General features: G+C 34.0%; 1 protein-coding gene across 4 annotated transcripts in view; it reads left to right on the forward strand.

Annotated features, from left to right (window-relative positions):
- Positions 1-13,341, forward strand: part of TMEM65 (transmembrane protein 65) — a 54,251-nt gene that overhangs the window by 17,894 nt on the left and 23,016 nt on the right. For 2 of the 4 annotated variants that reach the window (XM_086695065.1, XM_025922520.2), the window contains exon 2: positions 618-698. The exons of the other annotated variants lie outside the window; for them this stretch is intronic. In XM_086695065.1, coding sequence (XP_086551191.1) covers positions 618-698 — 81 coding nt within the window. The remainder of the gene's footprint in view (positions 1-617; positions 699-13,341) is intronic. 4 annotated transcript variants of the gene reach the window in all.

The raw sequence follows: 13,341 nt of genomic DNA on the forward strand, positions 1-13,341 counted from the left end.
TGGCCACTACGAACTGCCTCTTGGCAGAACTTCCAGCCGTTAAGGACCGACTGCATTGCAATGGCCACAACTGGAATACTTTGGTGTATATTTCTCACAAACAAGAACATTGCTTTATATAGCCACAATGTAACATGCACTGCCATCTAAGTACTCCCAGGAAGCTCACTTTCACCAGTTGTCCCAACAATGTGCCTTTACAACAAAAAGATCCAGTCCAAAGTCACATGTTGCATTTAGTTATTAAATATCTTTAATTTCCTTCCATCTGAAACAGTCCATCAGTCTTTAGCTTGGCCTTGATGACCTTGGCACTTTTGAGGTTTATAGACCAGTTATTTTGTAGCATGTACTTCAATTTGATTTTGTCTCTTTCCTCATGAATAGATTCCAGTTATGCATCTTTGACAGGAATAATATAGAAGTGGTGTTATGTTCTTTTTCATCGTGTCATTTGCCCATGATTTTAATTTGTCCTTGGTCGTGTTAACCACGCTATTGTGCAAAGCAAGGACTGCCTTTATTCTAACATGTTTCACTTCAAAATTTCATAATTTTTTATTAATACATATTTTACTTTATCACTTGAATATACTTTGATTTTACAATATTTCTAGCATGCAGATATCCCAAACCTGAGATTGCCATTGTGAAGCGAGCGAAGAAGGTATCATCAGCAGAGACCCCTGATAGTTTTGGTATAGTACAATCTTAACAGTATTGAGTGTTTGTCAGCTGTTACTGCAAATAGCAAAGCATCTATTTGACAGAACTTCTTGCTTGTTTGAAATAGAATGTTTTGGTTATAATGATAACCCCCTTTTTTATTTGCACCAGTGTTTTAGACTGTCTACAGAGTATTTATTTTAATTATCTAATCCTAGACTTTGTGGATATGATGGAATAATAATTGCATGTTTAATTAACTGAGGGATTAAATTTATGACCTTAACAAGACACAAAAGTTTTTTTTCAGATTCAGTTTCCATACAGCTTGGTAGCTAACTTATGTTGCATGTGCTAGTTGGAGGAATTATGTTGTGTGTGTGTGCATGTGTATGTGTATGTATGCGAGAGAGAGATGGAGGGAGGGAGAAATAAAAATAACTGTCTCTCTGTCCCTATTTTATTTATTTTTGATTACTATTTAATATAGATATATTGCCTAAGAAGCATAACACATGTATGAAAAGGAATAAAAAATATCTTATGGAATGATTGAAATTTTATAAGAATAAAGGTTAAATGCAACTTAGTTTTCTTAGGCTGTATATATACTGTCAAGAGCAAAAACCAAACTGTAAGAGCTTAAGAGATACGTAGAAACGTAGTGTACACACACACACACACACACACACACACACACACACACATCAGTATTTCCTGCAAAAAGACCCCAGTATATTCTACTTGGCCATTTCTAACATAACTTTAAAATTAAAAAGTTTTTATCTCTGTGTATATGTAGAAGTTAACTGTTTAATGGAAATGTCTTTTTAAGAATAAAGTTTTAATTTTGAATTATTCTGAAGATTGTTTACTTAGCCTTCATTTTTTAGGACAAGGTAGGGAAAAAGGAATAATAGTGATTCTGTAGATGATGGCAGATATCAGTAGGAGGTAAGATGCTGCTGAACAATAAGTACTTAATACTTGAACTTGACCTGTCCATGGTTACCTTTTGAGACTTAGTCTTTAATTGTATCTCTGCTCACTGTAGGATGCTTCTTTGTGAATATGTTTTTCAAACTCTCTATTTTTTTATCCCACTAATTATGCAATAAAGAAGAAATATGGAATGAGAATCTTAGAGCTGGCAAGGATCACAAAGACCTAAACTCGTTTTTTGTAACATGAAATAGATCTAGAGGGTTTACGACATGTTCAAGATTTGGCAACTAGTTACATATACATCACAAAGAGATTAGCGTCAAGTCCTTTGGATTTTTAAGTCAGTGTTCATTTTGCTATGATAAATTTCTTCAGGATTAGAAGGGACGATTAGTGCTAGACTATAGGGTATTAAATTGTTCTGAAACCAGCAGAAACCCTGTAATTTTCCATTCAAAAAATGTTCTTTGGTAACCATAATATGTCAGTTCATTGTCTCCTCTTTCTTTTAACTGTGATTGATTTTTGAAATATGATTTATCTGAAAGGAAATTACTTCTTAGGACCAGAAAATACCAATTTGAAAGGGATACTAATATTTTAGTTAATTGTAATTTTACTTCAATTTCAAATATTAATATATGACCAATGTATGTATTAATATACAAGTGATTCTTGGTTTTCTATGTTTTTCTATTGAGATTTTATTCATTGAAAGAGAAGTAGAACAAGAGAATGTTAATCTGGATTCTAGATCCAGCTGTGTAGCCTCAAATAAGTCACTTAACATCTCTGGGCCTAAATGGCTCCATCTTCAAAGTGGAGAATTAACTCAGTATTTCTTAGTGGGTATACTACTGGCATTTGAGCTGGATAAATCTTCATTATGAAGGACTCTCTTGTGCATTGCAGGGTGTTTAGAATCTCTAATACCAGTAGCATTTCCCAGTCACTGTCACATCCAAAAGCAACCCTGTTATTTGTGAACAAGGGTTGAGGTATACTCCATGTTGAGAATTACTGGCAGATGGTTTCTAAGGATCCTTTCAGCTTTAACATTCTGTGAAATAATTCTTTGAAGAATGATTGAAAAGGAAAAAGGTAATTCATTGACTGAAAAATCTCAGCTCCTTTCTAGTATTAAGCAATTTTATTAAAAAAAAATTTTTTTTTAATTTTTTTTTTTCAACGTTTATTTATTTTTGGGACAGAGAGAGACAGAGCATGAATGGGGGAGGGGCAGAGAGAGAGGGAGACACAGAATCGGAAACAGGCTCCAGGCTCTGAGCCATCAGCCCAGAGCCCAACGCGGGGCTCGAACTCACGGACCGCGAGATTGTGACCTGGCTGAAGTCGGACGCTTAACCGACTGCGCCACCCAGGCGCCCCTTAAAAAATTTTTTAATGTTTATTTATTTTTGAGAGGCAGAGACACAGAGTGCCAGTGGGGGAGGGGCAGAGAGAGAGGGAGACAGAGAATCCAAAGCAGGCTCCAGGCTCTTCTGGACTATCAGCACAGAGCCTGACGTGGGGCTCAAACTCATGGCTGTTGAGATCGTGACCTGAGCCGAAGTTGGATGCTTCGCTTAGCCGACTGAGCCACCCAGGCACCCCTAAGTAATTTTGTTTTAAAATGAATGTCTTCTGGGGAATCTAGGTAACTATACCCACAGATATCTCTATTACTTATCCTGTTCCAAGATGAAATGTTATGTTTTTCTAGCTCACTTTAAGCTTTCCATCTATAATACAATGTATCTATGTATAATATACCTAGCTGTATGATCTTCTAAAGTTTCTTAAAGTTACATACTATCGTCTGTATGTAATAAGTAAAAGTAAGAAGATCTGATTATTTTGAGTTGTACTGTTGTCTTTATCTTAGCCTTTTTTTAAAAAAAGGAATATCATTATATATAGTAGTAATTATTTCCTTTTTCTGTCTTCCTTTGGCATGAAGGAAAGGAAGGAACATAATCTCTGTGTTAAGTAGTATATATAAGTGTATGTATACATATATTCATATATATATGTATATATAATATATACAAGTTAGACATGTAAAAGCAACAACAAATCAATGTTTGATTATCCTAAAAAAAAATCCTAAGAAATGACAGATAAGAGAGAAATAAATTATTGTACTTCTAGTATTTACTCTTTCTTAAGCCAGAGTTAAGCAGTTAACAAGCTAATACACTAATTATGTTAATAAAAGTGATAATTAATTGGGCACTGTCTTCTTCATCATTACTGCTGGCCAACTCCTGCCCTCAGCTGTTACATGACTGGCCTGCCTCAACCCGGGAATGGGTTAATTGCAGTGAAGTGAATTAGATACCAGTGTAGGTTACAATGAAACCCCAGGTCCCATGTTATGTTCCGCAGAAGTTAATGAGGTAATAGTATTATTATGCCATCCAGGTAGAAGTTTCTTTTCTTTTTTTAAAAAATTTTTTTTTTCAACGTTTATTTATTTTTGGGACAGAGAGAGACAGAGCATGAACGGGGGAGGGGCAGAGAGAGAGGGAGACACAGAATCGGAAACAGGCTCCAGGCTCTGAGCCATCAGCCCAGAGCCTGACGCGGGGCTCGAACTCCCGGACCGCGAGATCGTGACCTGGCTGAAGTCAGACGCTTAACCGACTGCGCCACCCAGGCGCCCCTAGAAGTTTCTTTTCTACATAATGTGCATGTTGCAATAAACTTTTAAATGCTAAATGACAAAATCACACTCAAATGCTTTTTGTCTTTGGTCTTAGCTAAGGCATGCATTTTTTTTAAAGCATGCACTTAAAAAAATTATTAAAAAGTACTTTTACAATTATAGCTTTTATTATAAAAGACTTGATAATTTAAATTTACTAAGTTAAAAAGTTTAGTTCCTTGCTACTTCTAAAGAATGTTTCCATTTTTCAGTTTTGAGTGTCAGTTTTTATAAGTGTATTACTTAGCCATATGATTGCGTTTCTTTTGAAAATACTGCTTTGTGGCTTTTGAAAATAAACCTTTTTTTAAAGCTTTTTCCTGTTTGGTGCATGTTTGATCATTTTATACAATTTGTTTAAATTATTTTGTATATGGCATGGTTTGCATTTTACATCTTTAAAATCTTTAATGTGTTCTATCTCTATTTATCGTAAATTTCACCTTACCCTTTAGAGCTTTTGATTTTGTTAAAAATCTAAACCATTATTCATAATGTTCATAAATAGAGTAACTGAGACTTGCAGGCTCTAAATTGTTGCTTAAACACAGTAGTTTCATCCCTGTTCTTTTCATAAATCTTTTATTAGACCAAAGTGTGATTTGTGTTGCCAACTCTACTTCCTGTACTTCCTTGGGGAAGATGCTGGGGTGGGGCCTGGAACAAGTAGTAGGTGCTCAAAAGATCAAAACTAGCTAATTGGACATTTAGACTATTGAGTTATTTGTAATTGAAGGAATAACGTGTGCATTAAACTATCTCAGAGTGTAGTTGCTTTAGTACTTTTCTTGTTAAGTACATTATAAATGATTTTAAATTATTCCTTTCATTTGTGATCTTATATTGATGATTATGTCCATAGTAACAGACTAAACTAAGTTACCACATTTAGAATTATCATTGCCTTGAAATCATAATAGAAAACAAGACGCTTTTTTTGTTTTTCAGATTTTTTTTTCAGTTTGGATTTATACTTTGTAAAATATGGTTAAATTTAATGAATGGAATGTTTAACTATGAAAATGACAAATTATGGTTTCTACCGAACAATGTAATAAAACTCATTTTGTACGCCAAGGGGTCTAGTTTTGTTTTCCAGTATCACCATTATAAATGTGTTTTATAATTTTATTATAGAGGCTAAAACATAGAAACAGTAATATTCTACTTACAGTTCTACCAAAGCATTTTGATTTTCAATTTAAGATATACCTCTAAGTAGAGTAACTTGTTTAAAAAAGAAACAAGGCATACCTTATCCTAAAAAGTATTTTATAAATACTTATTAATATTAGACTGAAGGTTTTTTATAAAAGAGTTATTTTCAAAGGAAAATATAGTTAAAGGGAGATATCTCAGACTCACTCTACCTGATAGTTTTATTGCAATATTTTACCAATTAAAATAATTGATAATTGATTAGGGCTTAGAAATTTCTTTCAAATATTTGCTTTAATGACAACATTAAACGTGTCTACATTCTGAAAACATGAAAATATTTTTAATGGAGTGTTATATTGGAAAAATCATGAAGCAAGATGGGAATAATTTGACATACTCTTTCTGAGAGAAATTTTGCAAAATTTTAAGAATCCTTAACTTCCTTCCTTCCTTCCGACTCAGTATGACCATTTAGGAATTACCCTAAGGAACTTTCAGAGGAACATAAAAAGATTTAGATACAAGTTTATATTAATATTATTTGTAAATGTGAAAAAAAACCAATAAATATCTAGTGATAGGGGATTAAACTGTTATACATCATGTGATGAAAAAATGCCACCAATATTTCTAGATAGCAATAATGAAGCAGCAGAAAGAGAATTCAAGGAATCAACCTTATTTACAATTACACCAAAATCCATAAGATACCTCTGAATAAACCTAACCAATGAGGTAGAAGATGTGTAACTGAAAGCTATAGAACACTTCAGAAAGAAATTGTTGAGGAAGAAATTGTGAAGAAGACCCAAAGAAATGGAAAAACATTCCATGCTCATGGATTAGAAGAGCAAATATTATTAAAATGTCTATACTGCCCAAAGCAATCTACACACTCAGTGCGATCCTTATCAAAATAACACCAGCATTTTTCACAGAGCTAAAACAAACAATTCTAAAATTTGTATGGTACCAGAAAAGACCCTGAATCGCCAAAGTAATGTTGAAAAAGAAAAGCGCAGCAGGAGGCATCACAATTCCGGACTTCAAGCTGCATTATAAAGCTGTGATCATCAAGACAGTATGGTACTGGCACAAAAACAGACACATAGATCAGTAGAACAGAATAGAAAACCCAGAAATGGACTCACAACTATACAGTCAACTAATCTACCACAAAGAATATCCAATTAAAGAAGAATATCCAATTAAAAAAGACAGTCTCTTCAAAAGATGGTGTTGGGAAAACTGGACAGTGACATGCAGAAGTATGAAACCGGACGGCTTTCTTACACCAGACACAAAAATAAATTCAAAATGGCTGAAAGACCTAACTGTGAGACAGGAAACCATCAAAATCCTGGAGGAGAACACAGGCAGCCACCTCTTTGACCTTAGCTATAGCAGTTTCTTACTAGACACATTTCTGGAGGCAAGGGAAACAAGACAAAAATAAACTATTGGGACCTCATCAAGATAAAAAACTTCTGCACAGCAAAGGAAACAATCAACAAAACTAAAAGGCAGCTATTGGAATGATAGAAGATATTTGCAAATGACATATCTGATAAAGGGCTAGTATCCAAAATCTATAAAGAACTTATCAAACTCAACACCCAAAAAACAATCCAGTGAAGAAATGGGCAGAAGACATGAATAGACACTTTGCCAAAGAAGATGTCTAGGTGGCTAACAGACACATGAAAAGATGCTCAATATTACTTATCATCAGAGAAATACAAATCAAAACTATAATGAGATACTGCCTCACACCTGTGAGAATGGCTTAAAATTAACAACTCAGGAAACAACAGATGTTGGTGAGCATGTGGAGAAACGGGAACCCTCTTACACTCTTGGTGGTAATCTGAACTGGTGCAGCAACTCTGGAATATAGTATGGAGGTTCCTCAAAAAATTAAAAATAGAACTACCCTAGGACCCAGCAATTGTGCTACTAAGTATCCCAAGGATGCAAAAATAACTTATCAAAGGGGCACATGCACCCCAATGTTTATAGCAGCACTGTCAAACAGTAGCCAAAATATAGAAAGAGCCCAAATGCCCATCAACTGATGAATAGATAAAGAAATACACACACACACACACACACACACACACACACACACACACGTATAAACACACCACAATGGAATATTACTCAGCCAACAAAAAGAATGAAATCTTGCCATTTGCAACGAGGTGAATGAAACTAGGGTGTATTATGCTAAGTGAAGTAAGTCAGTCAGAGAAAGACAAACACTATATGATTTCACTCATGTGGAATTTAAGAAACAAAACAGATGAACACAGGGGAAGGGAAGGCAAAATAAAATAAGATAAAAACAGAGAGGGAGACAAACCATAAGAGACTCTTAACTACACAGGACAAACTGAGGGCTGCTGTTGGCAAGTCGGGTGGGGAGATGAGCTAAATGGGTGATGGACATTAAGGAGAGCACTTGGTGTTGTATGTAAGTGATGAATCACTAAATTCTACTCCTGAAACCAATACTACACTAAATGTTAACTAACTTGAATTTAAATAAAAACTTGGAAGAAAAAATTAAAATAAAATAAAATAAATAGAAATCATGGCCAAATAGAAAAAAAAAAAATGCCACCAATCAAATCATTACCTTAAAAAATTGAAGATAAGGGAAAATATTCACCATATAATGCTTTGTAAAAATGGCAGAATATGTTTTATGTATACATCTCTATAGAAAAAAGATCAAAGGGTAATACATCAAAATGTTCATTTCTGAGAAGTTATAGGTACTTAATTTTTTTTTCTGAATCCAATTAACTTCCTGCAGTAAACATGTATGATCTTCATACTTGAAAAGTGTAACTTTTTCCTTTGGACAAGGCAAAGGATATTAGTATTTTAAATGTTATTTTCTAATTTTGCTTAAAAATTCCTAAGTCAATAAAAAATAAACTCAATATCCACATCTCTTTAATATATGTAAATACAAATAAATAAATATTTGTGTAAGTTATGTATGCATATACATAATGCATGCATGTGTGTATATAAATATGGCTTGTTTAATGTAAGATGTTTACAGTAAATTCCTATTTAAGCAATATATTTTGCTTGAAAAGAACAATCAGAGGCACAAGGCATTGTATGGCCAGGTTGCAGACAGTTGTTCTGTTTCCAGAGGCTCTGTTTAAAACTTGTATATAGGGGCACCTGCGTGGCTTAGTCGGTTGGGCATTTGACTTCAGCTCAAGTCATGATCTCAAGGTTTATGAGTTCAAGCCCCACGTCGGGCTTGCTGCTGTTGGTGCACAGCCCACTTCAGATCCTCTGTCCCCCTCTCTCTGCCCCTCCCCCGCTTGTGCACTCTCAAAAATAAAACATTAAAAAAATTTGTTTTTAACTCGCATGTTGTATGTACCTGAAAAGTGTAATTTAAACAAATTTTCTACTTTATTCTAAGCACTAATATAAAGAGTAAATTTTAGTACACTTATAACACTGACAAAAATATTTGAATACAAAAGTTACATTTTAGTTATGAAGTAGTATAAAATATTTTAGTAAAACCTACTAGGAATTTTCTAGGATTAAAGGAAATGTGAGCTTTAAAGTGGTAATAGTTGTTCTTCTATGGTTAGAGGTCCTGTTGTCATTGCAATAATATAGGTTTGGTTGTAGGATTACTGTCCCAAATACATGTCCTAGGAAAAGCTTCTCCTGATGCTTACTAATAAACTATTATTGGTTACCTTCCAGTACAGGGAAAAAAAAAAAAAGATTAACTGGAAATTAATTTATTAGAACCTACAATTAGCCAACTTATCTCCTACTAAATGCCATTTTAAGGTTTTAAAAAAGGGTAATGATAAACAATTGGTCAGGAATTTACTTTAAAATTTATTTTATTTTATTTTTTATGTTTATTTTGAAAGAGAGAGTGCATGTGCACACACATGTGCACACGTGAGCAGGGTAGAGGCAGAGAGCGAGGAAGAGAGTCCCAAGCAGGCTCTGTGCTATAAGCACAGAGCTCGGCCATGGGGCTCGATCCCACAAGCCATGAGATCATGACTTGAGCTGAAGTCAAGAGTGGGACATTCAACTGACTGAACCACCCAGGTGCCCCACTCAGGAATTTATTTTAAAATAAACTTTTAGGGGCACATGGGTGGCTCAGTCAGTTAAGTCTCTGATGTTGGCTCAGGTCATGATCTCAGGGTTCGTGAGTTCAAGACCTGCATCGGGCTCTGTGCTAACAGTGCAGAGCCTGCTTGGGATTCTCTTTCTCTCTGCCCCTCCTGTGCACTCTTTCTCTCTCAAAATAAATAAATACACTTTAAAAAATAAAATAAGCTTTTAGAATGTGACCTAGGATACAGAAACATTTAGACCTGTGTCCTACAGCAAAACCTGAGAACCTCTGGCACAGTTGAGATGCTTTTTATTCATCTGTTTTTCCCATAGTGCTCAGCATTGTGCTGTGTGTTAGTTCTCTGTGTGCACAATGGAGTCTGATCCAAAGATACCAAGTTTAGACTGCTGGATGACTGATCAACAAAGCATCACAGTAGAGAGACTGAAAAAAATCCATGTTCCAGCAATTCATTTGCCCAGATCTAGGGAGTCTCTTTCTTGTGTCGCCTTTTCTGAGGCTCCCTTTAAAATAATCTCTCTCCCTCCCTCCCTCTCCGTTTAAAAAAAAAATCTCTGCATTTGTTGCTCATCTGTTTTTCTTACCATGTTCTGTTTCTCATTCCTCCCTCTGCTGCTCTCTTCCTAATCTAACATTCCTCTTTCTTTAAGTAAATACAGTACCAAACTTATTTATACTTATATTTATGTAGGAAAATATAAAACACAGCTGGATTCAATACATTATTATTCCTGAAATAGGAGAAAAAAATTCTTAATTTGTGTTTTCTTTTGACTCTCTTCTCATTTCTTTTTTATATGATAGTGCCCTCACTTTTATACTTCCTAAAGAGCTATTAATTGAGCATTAAAATGATTGTGATGCACTATAGTATTCTAATACATCAAAGAAATAATTCCTTTGTAAAAAATGTTAATATTACATAGGCAATAACAGCATTTTTATAAGCTACGACAGGTCTCTGGTTGCTTCAGTTAATTAGAAAACTAACTGAATACCTCATGCTTTATACAATCTAAAAAGTTAGAGTTTCATTGCATTTAGAAAAAAAGTAAAATTGCTTTACATTTTAAATCATTTTCTCTAGTCTTGCTGGGTTGCTGAAGCAAAACAAAATGTTGAAAGTGTTAAAAAAAATCCTATATTTAAACATAGCAAGTGTTTTTCTTATATTCTCAAGATTTGTAATTAGTATGTCAGATATTTTTATATTAGGAAAAGATTTGTCTATGTTTTATAATACTTTAATATATTTAAATTCTCAAGGACATGTTGGAGGAAGAGAGAGTTCCATTTCAAATAATTTTCATTTGATTTGATACAGTAAAAACTAGCTGTTTGCAACAACTGTCTTTTCTTATTTACCCTTCCTCAGGCAGACTTTTAAATGCACCATCCAAAGGAAAAAAATCCTATATATAAATATTATGTCATAAATGCTTGCAGATAATTTTCCTAACCTATGTATTTCTTTTTTTTTTTTATTTTAATTTTATTTTTAGTTTATCTTTTGAGAGAGAGAGAGAGAAGGGGAGGGGCAGAGAGAGAGGGATAGAGAGAATCGCAAGCAGGCTCCATGCTGTCAGCGCAGAGCCTGATGCAGGGCTCAAACCCACAAACCATGAAATCATGACCTGAGCCGAAATCAAGAGTCAGATGCTTAACTGACTGAGCCACCCAGGCACCCCCTAACCTATGTATTTCTAAACATGGAACTCTAGTAAGAACAACTTCTTCCAATAATGAGAAATATCTAAAAAAAGGGAAAAATGTAAGGGAATATGGACGCTATTTTTTTGCCACTATTATGAATAAACACACTTAAAGAAAGCAGAAGAGTCATCATTCAATTAAGGATTTTGGTGTCTGTGTTCATGAGGAATATTGGTGTGCAGATTTTTCTTTTTTGCGATTTCTTGGTTAGGTTTTATTTTTAGGATTATTCTGACCTCATAAATTGGGAAGTATTTTCATATCTTCTGTTTTTTGAAATAATTTGTGAGTTTATATAAGATTGTGTGTGTGTGTGTGTGTGTGTGTGTGTGTGTGTGTGTGTGTTTAAGCATTTGACAAAATTCACCAATGAAACCATCTGAGCCTGGAGGATTTTTGTGTGTATGTGTTATGGAAAAGTGTTTGGTGACAAATTCAATCTTATTAATAGATAGAACTATTCAGATTTTTTGTTTCATTTTATGTCAGTTTTGGTAAATTGTATTTTTCAAACAATTTGTCCATTTTATCAAAGTTGTTGAATTTGTTGGCATAAAGTTACTGGTAATACTCTAATTTCTTTAGGATCTGTAGTGATGTCCCTTCTTTCATTTCTGATATTAGTATTTTGTGTTTTCTCTTTCTTGATCAGTGTACTTAGGGGCTTATTAATTTTGTTGATCATTTCAAAGAACCAACTTTTGTCTTTGTCTATTTCCTTTATTTTCTATTTATTGATTTTGGCTCTTTTCTTTTGTTATTTCCTTTTTGTTTACTTTTGATTAAACTCGCTCTTGGTCTTTTTTTCATAGCTTCTTAAGATAAAACTGTAAACCATTTATCTTAGACCTTTCTTCTTATTAATGTAAGTATTTCAAACTATAAGCTTTCCTTTAAGCATTCATATAGCTGCATCCCATAAATTTTGATATGTTGTATTTTCATTGATATTCAGTCTAATTTCCCTTTTGATTTCTTCTTTGGCCCATGTATTTAATTATGTTGAAAAGTTTATTTATTTTGAGAGAGAGAGAGAGAGAGAGAGTGAGTGAGCAGGGGAAGGGCAGAGGGAGACAGAGGATCTGAAGCAGGCTCTGTGTTGACAGCAGAGAGCCCAGTGTGGGGCTTGAACTCACAAACGTGAGATCATGACCTGAGCTAAAGGCAGAGGCTTAACTGACTGAGCCACTCAGGCACCCAGGCCCATGTATTTAGAAAATGTTATTTAATTTCCAAAACTCTTTTTCTGGATACCTTATTGTTGATTCCATTTTGGTCAGAGAATGTATTCTTTATGATTTTAATCATAAATTTATTAATATCTGTTTTGTGGATCAGCTTATGGTCTCTCTTGGTGAATGAACCATCTCCACTTTAGAAGAATATATGTATTCTATAGTTGTTGGGTGTTGTTTAAATATTAATTGGATCAGGATGATTGGTGGTGTTGTTCAAATAATCTGTATCTTACTGATATTTTTGCCTAGTTTTCTGTCAGTTGCTGAGAAAGAGGTTTCTATCTCTCTAAGTATGATTGTGGAATTGTTTATTTTGCCCTTTAATTCTGTCAGATTTTGCATCATGCATTTTGAAGCTATGTTATTAGGCATAATCAAATTATTATTTTGCCTTTTGATGAATTAACTCTTTTATCATTTTGAAATGTCCCTGGTTCTGGTCATATTCTTTAGGTCTACTTCATGTGATATTAAAATAGCCACGCCAGCCTTTATAAGCTTAGTGTTTGTATAGTAAGTATATCTTTTACCATCCATTTACTTTCAACCTATTAAAGTGTAATTCTTGTGGATATCTTATAGTTGGGTCTTGCTTTTTTATCCATTTTGACAAACTCTGCCTTTTCATTGACGCGTTTAGTTTAGTCCATTAACATTGAATGTAAATTACTGACATGGTAGGATATAGATTTGCTATTTTACTATTTGCTTTTTGTCCCTCTGTTCTCATTTCCTGCATTTTTTTTACTTAATTCTTAAAAATTCCT

This window comes from Puma concolor, chromosome F2 (assembly GCF_028749965.1).
Source record: "Puma concolor isolate L17-30 chromosome F2, mPumCon1.1.hap2, whole genome shotgun sequence".
In the NCBI taxonomy this organism is placed as follows: domain Eukaryota; kingdom Metazoa; phylum Chordata; class Mammalia; order Carnivora; family Felidae; genus Puma; species Puma concolor.